This window comes from Arctopsyche grandis, chromosome 2 (genome assembly GCF_051622035.1).
Source record: "Arctopsyche grandis isolate Sample6627 chromosome 2, ASM5162203v2, whole genome shotgun sequence".
In the NCBI taxonomy this organism is placed as follows: Eukaryota; Metazoa; Arthropoda; class Insecta; order Trichoptera; family Hydropsychidae; genus Arctopsyche; species Arctopsyche grandis.
Genome location: NC_135356.1, coordinates 1,358,940 through 1,383,437, shown reverse-complemented (window position 1 = coordinate 1,383,437; position 24,498 = coordinate 1,358,940). Strand labels below are relative to the sequence as shown.

Below are 24,498 nucleotides of genomic sequence, written 5' to 3'. Positions count from 1 at the left end.
TTTTGGACTTATTAATTAAATGTCTACTCTTATCGAAAAAATATAGTCCTTCAATTAATATTACATAAATAATAAATAATCAATAAGTTTTATAAACCGGAAACGAGCCTTTTATTACATACAAATCTCAAAAATGATGCGACTGCTGCTGCCGATGCTGCTGATTTTTTCGAAACTATTGGATACTCACATTAAACTAATAGTTGATAGTGTCATGCCGACTCGAATTGCAAGTCAAGTGCCGTTTTATTAAGTGATAAGCAATACTGTGTTACATTCATTGAAAGCCTAGGTTCTATAAATCATATTCATTAAGTAGATAGAAGAAACGGAATTCAGCGAAGAAATGTCATACGATGAACACTTACCATTTTACATATCGACTAATTCCGAAAAGTCATATTTTAAATCCATTGTCATATGAAATAATTATTATATATGGGATAGATGAAAGTTAATATTTTTCTTATATAGATATATACTTTTTACCCGAACACTAGAAAAAGTCAAAGATTTGTGGAAACATTGTGTTTCATTTGATACTTACTCTAGAGAACAGCTGGCATTGTTATCATTAACAATCTTTGAGTTTTACTGAACAACATTTCAAATCTATTTTCAAACAAGAAATCGAACGGAAATAAACTAGAAAATATATATCACTCTTTATCTTCCGGCGACAATTCGTTTTAGATTGTAGAAGACAAGAGTCTCCACTTGCTGAAGTTAAAAATTATAAAGAAAAAGTAAATATATATTAATTATTTAAATAATGGGAATAAAAAGTACACAGTAAAATTTTTTAAATTGAAAGAAACAGAGTCTTTTGAAATTTTTTTAATACACAATAGTTATGACAAATATTAATAAACACGAAAACACAGTATTTAATGAATGGTCTGGTATACAAATATTTAAAATATAAAAAAACTCATGGTGTGGTGATTTATTGGCAGTCTTTTCACTACACAATAACCATGAGCGGTGACACATCACTTGCAAAACTTGATTTTAAGTGGCAGTCATTACATAACAATTCATTCCACAATAACAACAATTCAAAACAACATATCAATTCGGAAATCAACGAAAACACAGTATTTAATCATTGGTCTCGTATACAAATATTTAAAATATAAAAAAAACTCATGGGGTGGCGATTTATGCAATAGTATTAAAGCTAATCAGTCTTTTCACCACACAATAACCATGAAAAGTTATAAACCCCTGATATGATATACATATGTAGTGTTTGTGTCCTTTTGATGTTGTCGATTTTATATGCTAAAAAATCAATTCACTATATTAAAAAAAAAAAATTATACTTTCTCGAGAATTTTCCACGATTTGTCCGATATATTTTTGTGCTGGCCACCCCAGACTGACTGACAGTCGCGCGCCAACGGCTTCGGCATAAACACGTAGTTTTTCTCGCCACCGAAATCACCAGCTCGGCCACTGGTGATGGGTTGTGACGATACTTGGAGACCAGCAACCAGCGACCAGCGACCAGCGACCAGCGACCAGCGACCAGCTCCAGTATCGCCAGTATAGCGGTGTGCGCCAGAGGAAGCAGTTGTCTGCAGAGGGTCTGTCTCAGTTGTCGTCCAGAAGGCAGCTACTCAACAACTCCTAGCCAGCTACGCGTGGCTAACCTCAAAAGGCACGCGTGCTTTCTGCTTTCTTTGTTTACTCCCCCCCTTTCCTCGGTTGCTCTGCTTGATCTCTGTATAACTTAATACAGTCGCAATACATAAACAGATTTACGCCCTGTTTTCATTGGTTTACAATTTCCTCCCTTTTTTCCACATCACGCATCCCACGCACACTACGATGGAGAAAGGGACAGCAGAGCAGCCGACATCTTAAATTAAAAAATAGCAACTAACATATAGGTACTTTTATAATATTTCTGATAGATTTTTAACTCATTAAAATATATTTTTAAGATCTTTTTTTTTAATTTGTCATAGGACCCAGAATAAATTTTCCCAGGGCCCAGGATATTGCGATACTGGCCAATCAAAATATGTACACGAATGTTGAATTAATTATACCTCCCACTTTAGATACGGTGGGACTGATTTTTCATTCTATTCATATTTTAATTCATACTCTATCATCATTAGCTATAAGTAATTATAATCACTGATGATGTTATATTATTATGAATGTGATATCACTCAGGAGATAAATTATTCACATCAATAAAATCATAATGAAACTGTGTAAATAATACGTTCTTGAACTAGTACAATTATTTATAATGCTGAATTGTTTTAGATGCAGATACCATTAATAATACTGCAGATTGTTTATCCTACCAGAACAGTGAAAATGTTGTAAAAGTACTTAAAAGAAGACCAGGAAATCGAATACGGTGGACTAGAGAAATTCATATCTAAATATAAGGGACAACCCGTGTCTGCAAAAAACCCTAACATCTGGATTGCTCAAAATGTCGGATTTTGGTATTCAGATAACTTCTCCATTGAAAAATCAAAATATTTTTTGCAATGCATACTCAAGTCTTGTTGATTCTGCACGGCAAAAGTCGTACATTTGTTCTATAGTCAAAATGAAGCCTTTTTTACGAGGCTCTTTTTTATCATTTAAATGTACTTTTGTTATACTCATAATGAACATTTCAAGAAAATATATAATATGCAACTTTTATTTGTGCTGAAATGTAACATGTCAAAATTCAATACTTTCATATATACAGTTATATTGTATGCCAAATCACTCCATAAAACTTGAAATAATTCATACCAGTAATAATTCATTTAGAATATTGTACTTTAGAAAAATGCCAAATTCACTATTTTATTTAATGTAATAATTAAACGCTAGCAAAGCTTTCCCGCAGTTGTTCTCACCAACCACAACCATTAATATGAAGTACACGTATGATTTAAGTGAAGTTATATTTCGCAATTGCAATCACATTATCTTAGAATAGCACGAAACATTTCATTACTCAATATAATCAATTTCACCCTACTTATTTTATTTATTAAGTTTTGATAACATGGGATCAATTAAGGTAATGATTTTTTTTTTTAGACATTGGAAAACTATTTCTGAAGAGGAAAGGGTTGGAATAACTGTGGAAACTACTGAGGACCCGTTGGTCCTACTCATCGAGCCAAGAATATCCTAAATTTGTTGTTAGTAGATTTATGCGACAACTAATGGAACAGTATCACATTTGTGTTAGCAAAATTTGATATGGGAGCTGTTTCGTTCACAGTTATCGTCGCAGGGAGGCAATCTGCGTTAGAGAATATGTCAAGATTAAAAATGCTGAATTCCATAATTTATTGATAAATATTACTTATACTATGCTATTTTTAAATTTTTCGTTCTAGTATATTTAGAACTGAAATTTGGATTTAATGTACGTTTAGAATCCTAGCTCCACGCTTGAAACCCAATTATAAATGTGATATTAAATTCTGAACTAAAAAAGGATTTCGAAAAAATATGTGGCTTCAAATTTTTAAACTCTTTCCAATGTTAAATTTTATTTATCGCTGTATGAATGAGCTGATAAGCATTAAATTTTGTGCGAAACAATTAGACATGTCACAAGCTACAGTTATTGATTGAAATCATTATTTACTTAGGGTCTGTGTGGTGTCACTAATAGAACAACCAAATACCATGATCGGTGGAGAAGAGCTGGTCATTGAAATAAGCAAACGTCTTTTCGTTTATATACGTACCAAATTTTTTGTAAAAAACTTCCATAGCTTCACACAAGAGTATTTTTATTACATGACTTGATACAATAGTAAATTTTCTTTAACGTCAGTTGTTTTACATATTGATTATTCATATATTGAAAATAATATATGTGTTCTGTGTTGTCTGTAATAAGTTGACCATCTGTAATACCACTCATGAGTTTTTATTACATGAAAATGTTTATTATAAATTGGTTTATTTCTGTAACTTGATTAATAAATTATTTATTATTTATTGTATTGCTTGTTTCTTGTCTTGTTATTATTGTTTATATTTCATTGTGTTTTGCAATCTACGTATAAATTACTAACTGATTTATATTTGTTATGTATTCATCATAATTTATATTTATTACGTATATTTAAAATTATTAATTATTTATTATGGAAATTGTATCAATCGTAGAAATTGTACTAGTCTGTCTATTATACATGCGTTTTCTTCTCACCTTCTTTTAATATTGATGATTGGAAAGCCAATTTTAATATATGTACAATAAAAAAAATCTGTATATCTTTTTTGATTCCTTTTTATTACTTTGTTTTATCATAAATTTTATTGTAAATATGTACAATGTTTGCTATATAATATAGTATAGTATATATAGCAAAAGATAATACAAAGCTACAAAAGCAATTAATTTTTTCAATGTCCTTAATTTAGTTCACTCGCCATTAAGTGGGAAATCCTTTTTAAATCTTCTGTCGGGCGCAATATGGTGTATATAGAGTTTAAGGGCTATTTGCAAAGAAATGTTATAACATTTATCTGTCTATGTTACTACGCCATCTATTGATATCGCGTCGAAAAATTACTAAATAATAAAATTTACTACTATTGGTTTGAAACTCGGCTACTGCTGGTTTGAAACTCGAAATTAGGTGAATGTGTCCTTCGGTATAAAGATATTAGGTGAATTTACCATTAGGTCAATAGATTTTCGGTAAAAGCGTCATTAGTGGAATTGCATTAGGTGAATTGATTTAGGTGTATTGCATTCGACCAATTTACCTGCTCCCACCGACAGTGGACGGGGCCGAAGTCTTGTGCTAACGGAAGTTTGGTATTCAGCACTGCGGCGAGCGGATTACTCTAGCACGGATAGGTAGAGTATTAATGTTTTACATGCATAAGTAAACCACAATTAGGGTTGCCACCGAAGTCTCCGGGCTTCGGGTTTCAAGGTTATGTCTCCATGTGACAGGTATGTAGCTCATGTCTTTTGTATGAAATGTTTGGCGATATCTTGTGTACAAAAATGCATTACTGAGCGAATAAGGTATATGTACATAAATATAAATACATATTTTTTTTGTCACTATCACCGGGTGAGACTTGGGTCTAAGGTGGCAACCCTAACCATAATAATACATTAAAAACATTTTTAACAAAATTTATAAATGTGTTTTCCAGATGAAGGAGTTTGCGATATAATCGACAATAATTTTGTTCTGACTTGACTGTCTTGGATGCTTTGCTTCGGTACTCGTGAAATCATCTCTGGAGTGTTTATTTACAAAAATACTACATCAACTGATCTTCCATTAAGGAGTTTTGCATTGATCAACGAGTCGTACGATTTGCAGACTTAGGAAAAACTTCCGGAGAAGTGGAGTGTGCAAAAATACTTTGAAACCCGAAAAAATGTTTTTGTATCAAATTTCAGTCAATCTGAGTGCAGATATGTGACTAGATCAGTGGTTCTCATGTGCGGCCACCAACGCTATATAGAGTAATATTTCACTACTTTATTTGTAAAATTATTTATAAATTTTTGACATGGATTACATACATAGTTCGAATTATAAACAACTACAAAAAAATAAATTTATGTACAATAATAGAATATTGTACATAAATTAATGCAAGCATATAGCAAGTTCCAGATAAAGATTGAAGACACTATAAATTAACGTTTTGAATTTGAATTCAGAAGTTGTTTTAATCGAACTACATAATATGCAAAAAATAACAAATAAAATTGTGAAATATTACTTTATGAAGCGTTGATGGCTGCACATGAGAACCACTGGTACATATGCATGTCAAACTAGAATGATCTCCTATTATTAATTTTATTACTATCATCAAAACGAAAGCGAATAATAAAAACCTTGTAAATAGATAATAATCGTTAGATTAATAACTATTATATACATACATACATACATATATGTAGAATAAATTTATTGTGAGTATATTTTATGATAAATAAAAATCTATTAAAAATTCAAAGAAAATAACTTTTTGATACAACCAACAGTCATAATTATTATTGCATTATTTAAAAAAGTATGAGGCCCTAGATAACTACCAATGAGGATTCCGAGTTTTGTAAAGGTGTGTTTAGACTCTCTAATATGTACATATATCTTGCAACAATATAAAATAAACAAAAGAAGTCTATTAATTATGTATTTCTCAAAAACTAGTTCGATCTTCATCGTTCTTAAAATGTCATGCTCACAATCTAAATACCATGCCACAATCTAAATACCATGCCACAATCTAAATACCATGCCACAATCTAAATACCATGCCACAATCTAAAATACTCAGCAGCTAGGGATTTCCAACGAGAAATTCTACTATAATTATAAATTCAGCAATTCTGGTGTAAACCAGTCTTTATAAACATTGACACGGATTACACGACCCATATTCAATGCATTTTTTTCAATGCTACCTGGAAAGGCTTATCGGGTAGTATTCTTGTTTATTTTTTACATACTCAAAAAACAACGACTATCGGTGTATTCCAGGCTCATGGGATTGTTGGCAAAACGCCGATTGGCGTTGGTCAGTATTCAAAAGGTTAAAGCAGGCTGAAAAATCGAGCAAGTGTTCATAACGAACCCCAGATATCTGAAAGAAAAAAACAGTCCAGTAGAGATCGATTTTTGGGAGGGAAAGTAGGATTTAATTGAGTCGAAACTACCAATCTTTCAACTGCTGGTAAAAGACTAAGCCACCGGTAACAACTCGGTGCTCATAGTAGTAAAATATAATAATATTTCCGTACATTCAATTTCAGCCCATTAATTTTTAATGCGGTTGAACTAAACCAAATTAACCAGCAGCTTGGACTAGTGGTTAGGATATATGCAACAAATTGGCAACCTTTACCCATTTCTCGCGATTTTCACTGATTCGTATAAAAATCCTGCAAATTTGTCCATAAGTGTCTCGTAAATTTCGAGTTTCTAAGTATCTCGAAATTTGACGATTTATATAAAAAAAAAATGCTCCGAAAATGTAAGTTTATCAAAAATTTGTCAAAATTTATCCATAGGTGTCTCTATGATGCTTTGTTGAAATTATTCTAAAAATTGTATACCGATGTTTTTAATTAATTGGCCAGGAAGGCGCATTGGGATTTAACTTAAAAATGTATGATACATATGTGGTAGCCAACCTTTTGGAGGACATAGCACTCAAAGAAGATGAGTTTTAGCACTATTTGTTCAACTCAACTCGATTTGTTCGAAGAAATATATACAATATATACAAAATTGTTAGTTTCTAAAAGCTTTATTATTGTAAACTCCTCAAAAGAGGTGCCGAGCAGAGAGTCGAGTTTGTAACCAATAGCAACGGCAGTGACAACTCAGACAACACACAAGCTCGCTTCGTACAATATCATCAGGCTCAAAATAATAAAAATGCGTACAGTTCCCAAGTGGATTAACAAGATTCACGAGGCGGAAAAGACTGAATACTCTTGGTAATACTCACAATGCTCATATCTTGATTAATAAGCTTTGTACTAATTATTTAAAATGGCAGGCTAGCCTTGGAGTGTATGACGAAATGTCAAAAATGTCAACATACTCCATATCGATCGAAAGTACAGCCTAGTTTTAATACTTGTATTGATTGCATATACATAAATAGTATGCACCTTTATTTATTGTTTTCAGCGTGCAGAGTCTGTGCTATAGTCCCGATGGTACCCAGATGATAGTGGCGGCTAGTGAGCGGGTCATGGTATACGATCCTCAAGACGGCTCCTTGATCAGGCTGCTGAGAGGCCACAAGGACACTGTGTACTGCGTAGCTTATGCTAAGGACGGTCGAAAGTTTGCATCGGGGGGCGCCGACAAGATAGTCATAATCTGGACGTCGAAACTTGAAGGAGTGCTTAAATATTCGTACGTATTTGTGTACATGATTTGAGTAGTGCGAATCAAATGACATAATATGTTATCTTTTCAGACACAACGAACCGCTGCAGTGTTTGGCCTACAATCCAATAACTCACCAGTTGACCTCGTGTGCCGTCTCCGACATTGCGTTTTGGTCTAATGAAGTTAAGGCTGTACAGAAACACCGTGTCAACGGGTCCCGGAGAATCACATGTTGCTCGTGGTCGTTGGACGGGCAATTGTTGGCCGTAGGCTTGTCTAACGGCTTTGTTTCAATAAGGGATAAGGTATATATGTACACATGTATGTCTACAAGATACGGTTAATCAGGGCACCATTTTAAAGATTGAAATAAATCAAGGGGACTGAATGTAAAAATGATAATTCTTTACAATTGTACTACAATTAACTGTATGTATTTCAATTTGAGCTGTTTGGAATTTTAACGTGTGATTTTGAATTGAATTCATATGTAATTTGTAATTAAAACTAAAACTTTTTGTCTGTTGTATTGTAAAAAATGTGATGCTATTTTGAAAAGTTGCCAATAATGCCTAAAAAGAATATGAAAATGGGAAGAAAACTGCATTAATGATCAAATTTGACCAAACTGTGAACTTATCTCAATTTCGCTTTGAGGTTACGGTAATATTGCTTTAATTTTATAAGTTATGTACATAAGTGGCCAGTAGTTATATAATATTTGAAATTCAGTAAAAACACAGCGAATGCTTTACTTATTTTATTACATACATATGTGCCATGACAGGAATTACCCCAAAGTGACACATATGGTTTGCTACGATTGTACTTTAAATACAATATATAAGCATTTTATACAATGCGAATTCATATAAACATCCACAGTGACATCTATGGAGAAATTTTTGCAGCATTTTATAATCAAATTGTCGAATTTTAAGACGCTGAATAACTTGAGATTAGCAAGAGAGATAGGAAAGGAGATGCTAATTTTACATGAACCGTTTCAATGAAAATCAGAAAAATTGGCAAACTCTGATAAGAAACGATGGACCTCAAGTCACACACCAAGGTCTGGCCAGCAGCGGGGCTGTAGTGGGAATCGAAACTGTAACATTATGTATGTATGTATGTATGTAGGTAGCATTTGTAAGATTCGAATATAATTCGAATTTGCGAGAAACTGAGGAAGAAGATAACAACTTATTGCATTCGTCACAACAATTAAGATAGAAAAATTGGAAAATTCTAATAGGAGATGGTCGTTCTGTGTTTTTTTAATAACCGTCGACTTGACCTCTCTACTGGTATGCAATAGCTCTGCTAGTGAGTGCACTATGCTAATAAACTGCTATTTTCGGCTAGAATATTTCTGACAATTAAATAGATTACTATGTTAAATCGGTGGCTAATAATTTATTTATTTATTTATTTGGAAAATTTACAGTTTATTAAGTTACATAGATTGATAGTAAAAAAAATATAATTATGTTAAGTAAACCATTAATAATTTTCACATTTAGGTAAAAAAAAGAAAAGCTCAAACATTTAAAATAAGAAAAGAGTAGGAAAATAAAGCACATGGAAATAAGGAACATGGAAAGTACACAGAATAAAATATAGCAATGTAATAAAAATAAGATAAATTGTAAAACGTAAATAGAATTGGCAATTGATGAGTACGTAGTGATAGACGTGTAGATATCTAGAAGCATAAATATCAGCAGTTATGTGTATATGAATATAAATATACACATACATACTTGCATCCATAGAAGCGATACGGAATTACCGAGCAAATAATAATATGTATAACTTGTTGACTAATTTAAGTTATTCAGCTACTCACCAATTATGTAAATACAGACAGTTTGCTTTGATCAGACTTTGCAGTTTGATAGTGATAGGATCGTTGAATGGTTTCCGAGATAATTTAAATATGAACAAGTGTTTGTTTGTGTGTTTCAGAATTGTGAAGAGAGGTTGAAAATTAGTCGAGAGGGTTGTCCCGTGTGGTCGGTGCTTTGGACGGAGAGTGCTCTTCTGGTCGGAGATTGGTCGGAGACGCTTTCGTTTTACAACGCGTCCGGTCAGCAAGTTATGAAGGATCGTCCTATTGGTAATTTGCGTTATGTGTTATAATTGCACTCGTTTCATTACTGTTTGAATAATTTTTGTATGATTACTTGTAATTGAAGCGACACTATTTACATACATACATCTTTAAAAACTCTTCCATACTTCTTTATGCTGATGACACAAAAATTTATAAACCTATTTACACTATAGACGATTGTTATAAACTGCAAAAAGATTTGGATAGATTTGCTATATATTGTTTAAATAGTGACCGTTTTCTAAATCCTGAAAAATGTTCTATTTTGAAAATTTTACCAGAAAAAAATCTAATGTCACTTATCATTACCATTTAAACCATTCAATTCTAAATACATCCTATTAAGGATCTTGGTGTTATTTTTAATAATAAACTCGATTACTTTGAACATATTTCCTTCATTACTAATAAAGCATATAAATCTCTTGGATTCCTACTCCGCTCAACTAAACCCATTGATGATCCTCATGTACTTAATTTACTTTATTTTTCCCTTGTAAGGTCTCACCTTGAATTTGGCTCAATTATCTTGTTCACCTTTTTATATATCCCATTTTAATTGTATTGAAAAAGTTCAACTAAAATTTATCAAATCCTTACGCTACCGTTTTCCTATCTACGCCCATACTTTTAACAGTCTTTCTATCAGACGACGACTCTCTGATGCTACGTTCCTTTTTATACTCCTAAATGGTTTCCTTGATTGTCCCGATGTCCGGAGTAAGGTTGATTTCAGGATCCCAGTTAGGTATTCTAGACACTCTTTTCACTTGATACTTTCAGAACCAATTCCCTAAAATATTCCTATCTACAGCGTGTTTATCGTATGTTTAACGGGGAGCTGAATGATGTTGATCTATTCGGTATTTCCTTGCATCAAATCAGGACTGCCATCAGGAGAGTCTTGATTGGTTGATTCATTCTCTATTTCTATTATATACATATGTAATCTTTATCCAATATTACATCACTTCATGTTTAGTTATGTACTGTTCTATTTAGTCATGTTTTAGTTTTTTTTCATTTGTTTGTCTCTATGTACCATTTTATGTAATTTGTAAAAAATTATAATTGGGCCCAGATGTTATTTTATTTTGTTACATTTATTCTTTATTTTTATGCATTTCTACATTTGTTGTCTGTTGATTTTTTTCAATAAATAAATAAATACAGACATGTATGTATGTATGTATAATGCGAATTAAGCAGCTTTTGCTCGGCGAATTATTTATTGATCGTATTTTTATACTTAATATAAAGCTGAATTTGTATACTTTTTTTACAACTTTCACCTGCCCGAGCAACGCTGGCTATAATTAACTATTTATTTTAATGTGAATTGATTTGATTTTCAGGTTTGATGCCGGTGTGTTTGAATAGACTGGGCGAGTTGATTTTAGTGTGTGGCGTAAAAGGTTGGATCATCACCACCCTTGAAGGCGTTCCTGTACTGAAAAATTCCCAACAATGGGTCTGGTCCATAGAGCACTGCGACAACACCAACACTATAGTGAGTCCACAGACTAACTTGACAGATTTATTTCAAAAAGTTGGTTGCCCTTAACAATTTGTCATCCGACAGGCTCTGGGATGCTTGGACGGCACACTATGGTGCTATCAAATCGTCTTCAATAAAGTACACGGCTTGTACCACGAGAAGTATGCATACCGGGAGAATTTAACCGACGTCATAATTCACCACCTGACGTCGGGCACCAAAGTCAAAATCAAGTGCCACGACAAGGTGCAGAAGATAGCTATTTATAAACATCGTTTAGCCGTGAGTTTCTATTTTAGCAAGCCTCAACTTCAATATCAGACTTAAATATGTATAGTGTCCTTAGAGCAGTGCTACTCAAACTATGGTCCGCGGCCCATTACCGTCCGTCGGCAAACAAGTAAATAACAAATTAAAACAATAGCTTATGGATAACGTTGCATCATCTCATCCATTTTTGCCATGGAGTGATATATTGGTTAATTTAGAAGATAAAATAATTGAAGAATTAAAAAAGTGTTTTGAAACCACAACTTCACTTGCGTCCTTTTGAATCAAATTGAAAGCACAAATCTTCCCAGATCTTTAATACCATGCACTGAAAACTCTTTTACCTTTGCGAGACTGGTTTCTCAACCATGAGTTTAATTAAGACAAAACATCTTAATAGTGTGAATATTCATGATCCATTATGTGTGGAATTGTCTTCGATAAAACCACGACTGGATAAGTTGTCTAATAACAAACAAGCTCATGTCTCATTAGTTTTTTTTTTTTCATTTTTATCTAAGTACATACATATGTATATGATATATACATATTGTACTTTTGAATCAAATTGAAAGCACAAATCTTCCCAGATCTTTAATACCATGCACTGAAAACTCTTTTACCTTTGCGAGACTGGTTTCTCAACCATGAGTTTAATTAAGACAAAACATCTTAATAGTGTGAATATTCATGATCCATTATGTGTGGAATTGTCTTCGATAAAACCACGACTGGATAAGTTGTCTAATAACAAACAAGCTCATGTCTCATTAGTTTTTTTTTTTTCATTTTTATCTAAGTACATACATATGTATATGATATATACATATTGTACTTTGAAGTGAATAAAATAAATTTTACTACTTATATTTCATACTATTTTTATTTGTTATACGAACAAATTTTCACTCATATACATATATAACCTTTTTATTTAAAAATATGATGTTGGTCCGTGAGAATTACTGAAAAATATATACTGGTCCGCCAACTGAAATAGTTTGAGCAAATAGCACTGCCTTAGAGCACAATGGTGATGTGATATAACATGTACATACATATATGTTACAGTCGGAAGTGTATTTTCAGTTGTAATATATTCCAACTGGCGTTTTAGGTCATTCATATACGAATACAATTCAACTAGTAAATTATATCTCTATGTGCAAGCGCAAATACACTTTCAACAATGTGCGCCAGTTGTAATTAGGGATCCCAAATATTCGAATATCGAATAGTAGTTTTAAGAAGTTCAAGATATTATTAAGATAAAATTTTAAGAGAATCATTATCTGGAACATAAAATAGAACTAAATGTGCTGTAGATTGAAATTAAAAAAAAAAATAAGTTCGTATAAAAAGTATTCGAATATTTAGATTTGGGATCCCTAGTTGTAATATAACAGTTGAGTTTTGACAGCTGTGATGTTATTATTGTATGTAGTCGAAATATATTACAACTGGAAGATACACCTCAATTGTAACATATACACAATACAACGGTATTTTTTTTAAATGACGTCACGTTTTTTTGTGACAACTACAAATTTCAATCTTTCGATTGATTTTAATATTTAAAACATGTGCTCTAAAGATATGATTTGAGTCATTGTGATTTAAGAAAATTATTATACATACAGGTACAACTGCCCGAGCGTATAGTCATATATGAGCAGAGCGATACTGACGGTATGCTGTATCGCGTCAAGGAGAAGATACCCCAGAAAGCCGAATGTTCGTTGCTGGTGGCGACAAGCAGTGCTCTTCTGCTGTGCCAAGACGCCAAGCTGTTGATGATCGGAGGCAAGAATCTGGCATCGTGGAATGTGCCCGCTTCGATAAGATACGTGAAAGTTACTACGGTTCAAAATAAAGAAGCACTATTGTTGGGACTCGCCAATGGAGAGGTCCGCAATTTACATATCTATTTGTTATATACGTATGTATTTTCAGAGCAATGTGTATAAACTTGTACTAACGTGGGTCAGCGTTATTTTTACCGAAGAAATGCATCGCTTGGCAGTTTTCAATTAACCGGAATGACTCGTAACGGCAATTGAGATCATTTTCTATATCCATATTTAGCACATTGTATCGAATTCTTCATTCGTAACACATAGCAAAAAATGCTTGCAGTACTCGAATCGCAACTTGATCGTTTTTTAACATACAAAAATTGAATTTGATGATTTTTTGTCTTTGGTACATAATATCTGTACATTTGTACGTTTATTGAGAATGTTATTTAATACTTAACAGGTTGACTTAATTGTATCAAATTGTTGATTGAATGGAAGTCCATTATAATATTTTATTGATTTTAAAGTTTTCAACTATTTATCTTGTATTTATAGATATGGAAAGTCGACCTGGATGAAGCTTCCATGGAAGTGTTGGTGACTATTGAATCAGCGATCAGGTGCTTCGACTTGAGCTCTTCTAAATCGATGATAGCAATCGTGGACGAAAGCTGTTGTTGTCATGTTTATATGATAGCTACGCAGCAACTTCTTTTCACCGTAAGTCTCATTGTATATTTATTTATTTATTTTACATAGATACATACATATATACGAGGAAGGCATAACAGGTAGACCCCAATGCGCCTTCCTAGACAATTAATTACAAACATTGCACCATTTTTATTACATAAATCGCTGTATTTCGAGAGGCTGAAGAACACAAAATTAACAGTTAATTAATCACAATATTGTACATAAATCAAATTCAGATATTTGTGACATAGTTGGTACGACGATTTTTGCCAATTTGATGGAGGAATTGTTTCAACAATGAAATCAGATAAATTGGCAAACTCTGATAAGAAACGATCGACTTGGAGTCACAAATATCGAAGTCTGACAGTCAGCAGTATTAAAGATTAGCACGGGATCGAACCCGGTAACCTCTCGGTGCTAAACATAAACGCAACCACCGACCATACTGCTGGCTATATGTATATGTAATTGGAGGATTGTAAATAGGTTTTTGAGCTCTTTTTTTCCTATTACGCTGTACATATTAATAACATAATACTATGATTACTAACAAAATTAATTTAAAATTGTAAAATAGAAAATGATCAGTAGATATTAAAATAGATATAAGATGTATTGTGAACACAATTTAGTAATAATAAAAAGCATTTAAAAATAAAATGCTCATAATACATCTAATACATAATTTTAATTAAAGACTCTCTAAAGTCGATGACTTAAAGCAGATTGTGTTTAGGTAATCTGTGTGTTATACCTGAAGGGTATAGACATTTTGTTGTACTGGTTAGTTTGTTGTTAATGTCTGTAACAAACGGAATATTATTTAGTTAGTATATATGGGCGTATTATAAATTGTTTTTAGGGATTTATTTTGTATTATTTGAAGTTTGGAAAGGTTAATGTTCGAGGCGTTGTGCACATTTGTATGAATTTTTTTCCAATAATTGTGAGTGATGTTTTGTATAATGAAAGTTTGTTAAACAGGCGGAAAATGCTTCCTCGGTGTCTTGGCATGCGACGTATGAGGATTTGCTGTGTTTCTCCGGCGGCGGCATGCTTTCGATCAAGCTGGTCCCCTTTCCTGAGTCTTCGCAGCCGGTGATCGGATCAGTTGTCGGATTTCAGAAAGGCCACGTGTTCTGTCTGCAGGCCAATGCCATGCAATCGATAAACGTGCCTCTATCTCATGCGATGCATCAGTACATACAAAATCACATGTTCAAGTATGGACGGTGTCTTTCGTTGTCAGTCGAAATCGTTCGCGTTTTAAAATTTGTTCATTTTTTTAGTGAGGCGTACAACATTGGCTGTCTGGGCGTTCCGAATTCCGATTGGGAGAGTTTGGGTTTTGCGGCTTTGGAAGAATTGTCGTTGAGCGTGGCCAAAAAGGCGTTTCAACGGATCGAGAATGTTTTATTTCTCGAATTGGTCGATGTGTTAGAGGTTTGATTGTTGTAATACTTACATATACTTATTGTTATTTTATTTTATTTAGGCCTAACAGGTCAATTACAAAAATAAGTAAGAGACATTGAATATATGTAGAGTTGCCAACAGGTCTTTTTTTAAGAATTGTCTTTTGTAACACAATTCTTTTGTTCTCTATATTTTTTTATATTACACCCATAATGTCCTCTTTTTCAATTTTGACAATAATTTCACACAGTCCGTACTATATTATAAGAAACTAAGAAACTTTTGCACCAAATTAGCAGTGTATGGATAAATACAGTGTATGGATAATAACAGAGGTGATGAAATTGAGAGTGAGAATGAAGATGATTAAATTCAACAATTCATTTTTAAGCGCACTTTTCAAGTTCCTAACTACATATGTATGTATGTTCCTGTTATTATGAAAGTGGAAGTAACATAATATTTCCTTTGAGATATTTGGACTTTTGTGTAAATTTGTTTTAAAAATTATTGTGAAATTATGATTCTTTCATATACATTATGATTCTTAGCCTTATAGATATAATCTTTCTTGTACTGGTGGAATATTACGATTACCTTGTAAAATAATGGCATTTTTGGTACTATTTCACTTAAATAATAACCTGCACAATTATAACTAAACATTTTTTTGTTAAATGTTCTTTTTTTTTGTCCATGACACTTGGCAACCCTAATTGAATACAATTGAAAGCATAATAAAAAGCTCGGTTTTAATTTGTACTATTATTATTCTAGGAAATGTTAAATCAAGGCGATAATGCATCCAAAGCTCTCTCGGTAGCTGAAGTTTATGCATACCGAGGAAAGTTTATCGACGCTGCACGGCTATACCGATCCAACGGCCAATCACACCGAGCCCTCACAATGTACACGGATCTTAGACTGTTCCACAAGGCTCAAGTTTGTCTTCTTCATATCTGTACGAGATTCCTACAAGCGTTTCAATTGGTCAAACAGAATCCGGAATACAAGGAAGAGGTTTATATACCATATGCACAACAAATGGCTAGGGACAATCATTTTATCGAAGCTCATAAAGGTTCGTACATGGTTACATGAATTTATGTACTACTAGACATTTAAATTTGTACCTTGATATTTATTTTTTATTAATTCATACCAGGAAGGCCTAGCAGGTAACCCCAAATGCGCCTTCCTGGCCAGACACATTGTAGGTACACTTGATACAAGTACTATACAAAGTATGTAAATACATATCAATTAACATCCATTTATGGTCAAATTTGTAAATTTGCAGCATTTTATACAATTCAGTGAAATTCGAGATTGCTTAAAACTCGAGATTTTACGAGAAAATTGGTAAGGTTGCCAATTTATTGGAACCGTTTCAATAAAAATCAGATAAATTGGCAAACTCGGATTTGAACCCATGACCACTCTGTTCAAAGCATTATATGCTAACCACTAGTCTATTCTGCTGGTTATATTGAACATAATCGAGAATTTCTAAATGTTCTTCATTTGAGTTGTATTTATTCTATAATAGTTTCTTATTTTGTGTTATCGATGTGATATTTTCAGCATACCACATGGGCGGTCAGACGGAATCAGCCGCTAGAGTTTTGGGAGTTCTTATACAAAATGCCATCGCCGAAGAACGTTTCAACGACGCTGCTTACTTGCATTGGTTGCTTGCATCACAATCCTTAGAAATCTCCCAAACTGTGGACGATATTGAGTGGGTTAATTCGAAAAGCTTTGAAATTATTGTTATCGACAGTTGAAATTAACATTTTTCTTCTATTCAATTACAGTCAACAACAGAATTGGATAGAATCGTATAATGAGAATGAAAAATATGCAACAATTTACTTTACTTTTCATATTGTGCATCAGTCTATACACGAAGTGTTTTCAGTTTGCCAACCGGAAACGTTGTTCAACGCGGCTAAAATTGTTCTTTCGCTCGTCGAAAACAATGTTCATCCGCCGAAAGGCATTTCTTTATTGTATCCTTTTCAATCTTATGTAGAGTTTATTTTTAGCATTATTTCATTTTTGAAAATCATGTAAGATATTGCGCCTTGACGGTTTTCAGTTCGGTATATTTGTGTTTAGCAAAACAAGGCAGATTACTAGGCGCAAACAAACTGGCTCGTCAGATGCTGGACAAAATTCAGAACTTGAAAGTACCATTTAAGATACAGGTGAATAAATTAAAACGGTTTAACCCTTTGAATGCTGAAGTCATTTCTGTTGAAAGCCCGCCACGCTACAAACTTCGCCCACATTTCCAATTAGAATTATTTAGAAATCAGGTATAAAATTGAAGTTAATCCAAACAAACTCTAGATAACTACCGCCGGGGATTTCAAGTTTTGTAAAGGTGTGTTTAGACTCTCTAATATATCTTGCAACAAAATATAATAAACAAAAGAAGTTTATTAGTGAATGTATTTTTCCAAAACTAGTTCGATCTTCTTAATTGTTGTTAAAATTGAATGCTTTTAAAATGAATAAAAATCGATTGCGTGACATGTATTGGGATAATACCGGTATATTAAATACGTGATGCTTCTTCCAATAATCACCTATTCGGTCCAATCTGATTGTTCCCATGTGCAACTAGAGACCAAGGCAAAATCTGAAATACTCATCAATTAGGGATTTCCATCGGGTAATTCTGCTATGGTTATAAATTCAGAAATTCCGGTGTAAATGAGTGTTTATAAACGTAGACAAAGCAATTGCACGGATTACACGACTGATTTTTAATGCTACCGGGAAAGGCTTAACAGGTATTATTCTTGTTTATTTTATGCATGCAAAATGTACAAAGCACATTGGCATTCTTCAGGCCCAAGGACTTGTCGGCAAAACGCTGATCAGCGTTGGTCAGCATTGAAAGGGTTAATAGTGTTTCGCAAACCCAACATAAAAAATATTATATATCAGACAAGTGTTATTTTCAAAAAATCATTTGTTGTCTGCTTCATGAGCTGCTTTTCTTCTACATACATATGTTGCTCTAGTATTTCTTTTGAACTAAAATGTTTTAAAAGAAAATCTTAGATAATATTGAGCAACAAAAAAATGAACGAAGCGGAGATTATTCAATCTTTACTAGTGTGACCCACAATGATTTTGAGTTAAAGACGGTAAAACTCAAAAATCTGTAAAAATTGCGCATATTTTAAACGCTCATATCTTTTAAACGGGAAGAAAGGAACAAAAATCATCATCATATTCGAATTCAATGGGTTAAACTTAGTAAAGATTGATTGGTCTCCGCTCTGGTGAAGATCCGAAAGATCACAAAATTAGCTTTTGAAAATACTCTTCCTCTAAATATTCATTATTTTTGTTGCTAATTTCTCTACATATGTAGATTGATTTCTTGATACCATCCTTTTCAGAAATCAGTAACCATCTGTGATATTTATTTGATTGCAGGAAAATGTAGAAGTTTTGACATTGCTCTCACGAGCTGGATTGAACGATAGTAACGAGGTTACGCCGTTGTGCTACAGATGTTCACATTGTGGCGGCTCGCTTATACGACATGGTCGAATTTGGTTGCCTTCCTGCGAGTGGGAACCAACTCGGCTGGGTTCGGAGAGCTACTACTCACTCTGTCTTCAGCTGTCATATAATAAACACGTGCATTAACATGCCAGTCGTCTCATTCGTTCATCCTCCATACTGGTGACCCCCGACATCGAGCCACGCAGCCTCGATCAATTTCAACATGCCGCTCATCCCTGCCTCGCCGAGCCAGGCGGGGAAGCTACCCGCCGCGCCCCCATCGCCATCAACACGCGTCGCGGCCCGCGGGTGACAATAAACGAGCAGACACGGCTACCTATCTACCTACCTACCTACCGACGTCCAGCCACAACGTCGATGACAGGTGCTTACAAAAATGGGGGAGCGAATGAGACGACGATCTTGACAGCTGGATGTGGAGTCATGCGCGATCCACTACACATAGAACGGTCATCCAGCACCACAAGACATACACCACCTCAGCACCATCATCATCATCATCATCATCAAGGCCCCGTCCGTCCCCACGAGCGTCGTCACGCCGAGACGGGCGGTAGCGCTACAACACCTCCACGAGCCACAACGACTCACAGTCCAGCTCGGAGTATCATCAACCACATCGATGCCCCTGCCGCCCCCGCCGCCCCACCAACCGACATCAGCCTCGGAAGAGCGGCGCCGCCGCAGCATCGCATCGCGCGACCATCGGACCAGCCACCGTCCTGCTCGCGACGTCACCGCCCTCGAATCTACCGACCATTCAGGGCGGTACACCTATGTACACAGCGGATGACCCACGTCAACAATTTTTTTCTCCCCACGTAATAATTTTTTCTCTTTGTGTAACAATAATTTTTTTCTTTTGGTAAAATTTGTTTCTTTGTAATTTTGGTATCGCTGATGCTGGGGGGGGAGTGATGTGGCGGCTCGCTTATACGACATGGTCGAGTTTGGTTGCCTTCCTGCGAGTGGGAACCAACTCGGCTGGGTTCGGAGAGCTACTACTCACTCTGTCTTCAGCTGTCATATAATAAACACGTGCATTAACATGCCAGTCGTCTCATTCGTTCATCCTCCATAACATCATTTCACACCACTTTCAACAGTTTGCAACTACTGCGGACATAATTTGTACCATTCGTTTCTTACATTCGGTTAGTTGATGTTATGTGAAATTTTTCATTTTTTCATTTGGTATAGAAGTGGTTATTAATGTTTTAGAAATATTACCGTTGGTCGCATTCACTATAGAGGACGACATAACCGTGGAGGAGGCTTTACAGTTGATAGAATCTGATGTGTCTTCTCTCGAAGCTCGGCCAAACGACCAAGAAAATTCTCAGATATTGCGAATAGAGAATTTGTCTAATCTCAAAGACGTGTTCTCAAACAAATCGTTTGAAGTAAGTAAATATTTAATAGTATCTCAACGATTAGCATTTCAAATGAAAAGTAAATATAGTATTGATCTTCCCACTATTGATTGGACAAAATACGACTCAAATCTGCATCTATTTCCTTCCAATTGTATTAATTTTTCTTCCCTTTCCTTTACTCAATTCTTATCTTATAATAAACTTTATCAATACAATTATTTGTCAAATACTAATAATCGTATTCTTGACCTAGCTATTAGTAGTTTCCCCTTATATATTTCTCGTGCTGACTCTACGCTAATCCATGAAGATTCTCATCATTTATCCTTTTGCATGTCAATAATTTACAACAAATCTTCACCCTTGAATTATAATTATAATAAAACTTTCCTCTTTAGAAAAGCTGACTATGCTACAATTATTCCAATTTTAAGCGATATCAATTGGAATTCACTTTTGTCCAATTTAAATATTGATTTAGCTTGTAAAAAATTTTACGATACCTTACAAAATATTATTGAATGCCACGTCCCTTTTACTCTTAAATCTAAGCGTACCAAATATCCCCCTTGGTTTACATCGTCTCTTATTAAAATAATAAAAGAAAAAAACAAATTCCATAAAAAATTTAAAATTTATTCAAATCCCTTAGATTATCAAAGTTTTTCACTATTAAGAGCTCGAATTAAAAAATATTCTTTAATCTGCTTTAGAAATTATATTTCTCTTATTCAAAATAATATTAAAACTAATCCCAAATCATTTTGGTCATATATAAATTCAAAAAAAAATACCTCCTCTTCATATCCTTCCGTAATGTATTATGGAAATAAGTCGGCTTCACATGGTTCTGAAATCTGTACCATTTTTGCTGACTATTTTGACTCCACTTTCAATCGTGATTCTACCATTAACCTTTCTATCTCTAATACAGATACTTCTTCTTGTAACTTATCTACTTTTCATTTTGACTTATCTACTGTACTCAGTCACATCAACTCTCTCAATGTTAATCTTGGTGCGGGTTGTGATGGTTTGCCTTCTTTTTTCCTTGTTAAATGTGCTGTCCCATTATCTCTTCCCATAACAATCCTTTTCAATCTTTCTATGTCGAACGGTAAATTTCCTGACTATTGGAAATTATCTTACATCACCCCTATTTTTAAAAAAGGTGATAAGAATCTTATTGAGAATTACCGTCCTATATCTAAACTATCTGTCATTAGTAAAATCTTTGAAAAAATTATCTATAATTTCCTTTTCTCCAATTTCAAAAACTACATTATACCTGAACAACATGGTTTTTTTAAGGGGAGATCGGTAGAGACTAACCTGCTTAATTTCACTAGTACTCTCACATCTTATATGGACAAACGAATCCAAATAGACGTCGTTTATACGGATTTCTCTAAAGCTTTTGATAAAATCAATCACAACCTTTTACTCAATAAACTTTGGTCCCTTGGAATCCGAGGAAATTTATTTCGTTGGATCTCTTCGTATATACTAAATCGTCACCAAATCATAATTCTCAATGGTTTTAGATCATCACTTAGACATATTCCTTCCGGTGTCCCACAAGGGTCGCATTTAGGTCCCTTATTCTTTTTACTCTATATTAATGATATCTCATACATCTTCAAACATTCCTTTATACTTCTTTACGCTGATGATTTAAAAATTTACAAACCTATATACACCATAGACGATTGTCATAAGATACAAGAAGATCTAGATAGATTCTCTATATATTGTTTAAATAATGATCTTTTTATTAATCTAGAAAAATGCTCTATTTTAAATTTCACTAGAAATAAGTCAATTATTACTAATCAATATCAATTAAATCATTCAATCCTTAACACGTCATCTTCTATTAAGGATCTTGGTGTAATACTCAATAATAAACTAGATTTCTCTGAACATATTTCTTTTATTACCAACAAAGCATTTAAATCTCTTGGATTCCTACTCCGCTCAACAAAACCCTTTAATGATCCTTATGTACTAAAATTACTTTATTTTTCCTTTGTAAGGTCTCACCTTGAATTTGCCTCAATTATCTGGTCACCTTTTTATTTATCCCATATTAATTGTATTGAGAATGTTCAACTTAAATTTATTAAATCCTTACGCTACCTTTTTCCTACCTATACCCATTCTACTGTTTCCGACATTTTAAAAATCCTTTCTTTTAACAATCTTTCTGTCAGGCGACGACATTCTGATGCTATATTCTTCTTTAAGCTCATAAATGGTTTCCTTGATTGTTCTGATTTACTGAATAAGGTTAATTTCAGAATCCCAGTTCGATACCCTAGACGCGTTACACTCTTTTCACTTGATCCTTTCAATACTAATTCCCAAAAATATTTTTATCTGCAGCGCGTTTATCGTATGTTTAACGGAGAGCTGAATGAGGTTGATCTGTTTGGTATTTCCCTACATCAATTCAGGTCTAACATCAAGAGAATCTTGACCGATTGATTCATTTTTTCTTCTATTCTATTTTTCCAATATTTCCATTATTTTTATACTTTAGTTTAGTTATGTAATGTGCTATTTAATCATATTATAGCTTTCATTCCTTTCCATTTCATTTGTTTATTTTGTATTTACCTTTTTCATTTGTTTTTTATATTTGTAAATTTCAATTTCTTCTTATATTCTATCTTATAACCTTTTCCAAATATTTTAATACTATAGTTTAATTATGCAATGTACTACATATTTTGTCATGCCTTTATTCTTTACTTTTTAATTTGTTTTCCTTATATTTATCTTTTTCATTTTTGTAAAAATCTATTATTGGACTCGGGTGTTACATATATTATTTATTTACTTTTTGTGTTTTTTATACCTATCTCTGTACATCCTGTCTGTTGATTTTTCAATTAATAAAATAAAATAAAATAAAAATAAATAAATAGTACATAATTATAACATATATGTATAAGTGAGGTCAATTAATTCATATTTTCAATGTTTTTTTATAGGATGATAAGAATGGTAAAGTTGTGTGCAACCGAGAAGATTTGAAAATATTACAGCCATTATCTGTGATAGTCATCAATCGTCCAAAACCATTGGAAACGTTATTTTTTCGCAACGTTATGCCCGACTTACACATACAGTATTGCCCTCATTGTTACAAGGTTTATATCAATATTGAATGGGGACTTAAATATGTACGAGTATACCATAAAACAACAACGTCGGTTTGTTTTTGTTTCAGCTATTTTACGTGGATGATTTGGAATCGCAGCTGATTTCTAAAGCACTCTGCTCATTTTGTCGTAGTGAACTGATTGACGGGAATGGCACTGAACCGTTAAAATCCATTATTTCATCTTCGTCATTCTCTCTTGAATGAAAATTTTTGGAATGGAAGAAAGATATACTGTTAATCAAGAAAGCAATCGAAGAGGTCTGCACATAAATATAAAGAAGACGAAATTTATGCTATGTAGTTGACAAAATGCAAACAGACACCGGTGATCTAAACGTTGTATCTAGAGGTGTTAGAAAGAGTTAAAATATTTAAATACCTGAGAACTTGGTTAAATTAAGAGCTTGACCCAGATGAAAACTTAAGAATCCACATCGAGATGGCTAGAACAGTGTTCATCAACAATAAACAAGCATCACAATCTTCGTACGCGTTTGAGATTCGCAAAGAGTGCTGCTATCTGGATGCAAAACGAGGACTCTGAAGACCAGAATGATCAGCCGTATCGAAGCTTTTGAGATGTGGGTCAACAGGCGTATGCTGAAGATCCCATGGACCAAAAAAGTCACAAATGAAGCTGTCCTCAGCATGATACGGAGAGGCAGGAAACTTGTTTCTGTCATCAAGTGGAGACAGATGGAGTACCTCGGACGCATGATACAGGGTTCA

The 24,498-nt window shown here is 33.6% G+C and overlaps 1 protein-coding gene and 1 long non-coding RNA gene across 2 annotated transcripts in view; both read left to right on the top strand.

Moving 5' to 3' along the window:
* LOC143922996 (uncharacterized) overlaps positions 1 to 24,498 on the top strand; it is a 66,302-nt gene that overhangs the window by 24,111 nt on the left and 17,693 nt on the right. The gene's annotated exons all lie outside the window — the stretch shown is intronic.
* Positions 7,355 to 23,973, top strand: LOC143922780 (intraflagellar transport protein 122 homolog). The gene is made up of 19 exons (XM_077446111.1): positions 7,355 to 7,474; positions 7,671 to 7,901; positions 7,966 to 8,182; positions 9,846 to 9,996; positions 11,349 to 11,503; positions 11,576 to 11,773; positions 13,402 to 13,668; positions 14,116 to 14,280; positions 15,244 to 15,482; positions 15,549 to 15,702; positions 16,453 to 16,756; positions 17,260 to 17,411; positions 17,491 to 17,687; positions 17,777 to 17,885; positions 19,132 to 19,210; positions 20,331 to 20,378; positions 20,425 to 20,627; positions 23,597 to 23,755; positions 23,836 to 23,973. The coding sequence occupies exons 1-19, from the start codon at positions 7,413 to 7,415 to the stop codon at positions 23,971 to 23,973; spliced, it is 3,228 nt and encodes a 1,075-aa protein (XP_077302237.1). The 5' UTR covers positions 7,355 to 7,412.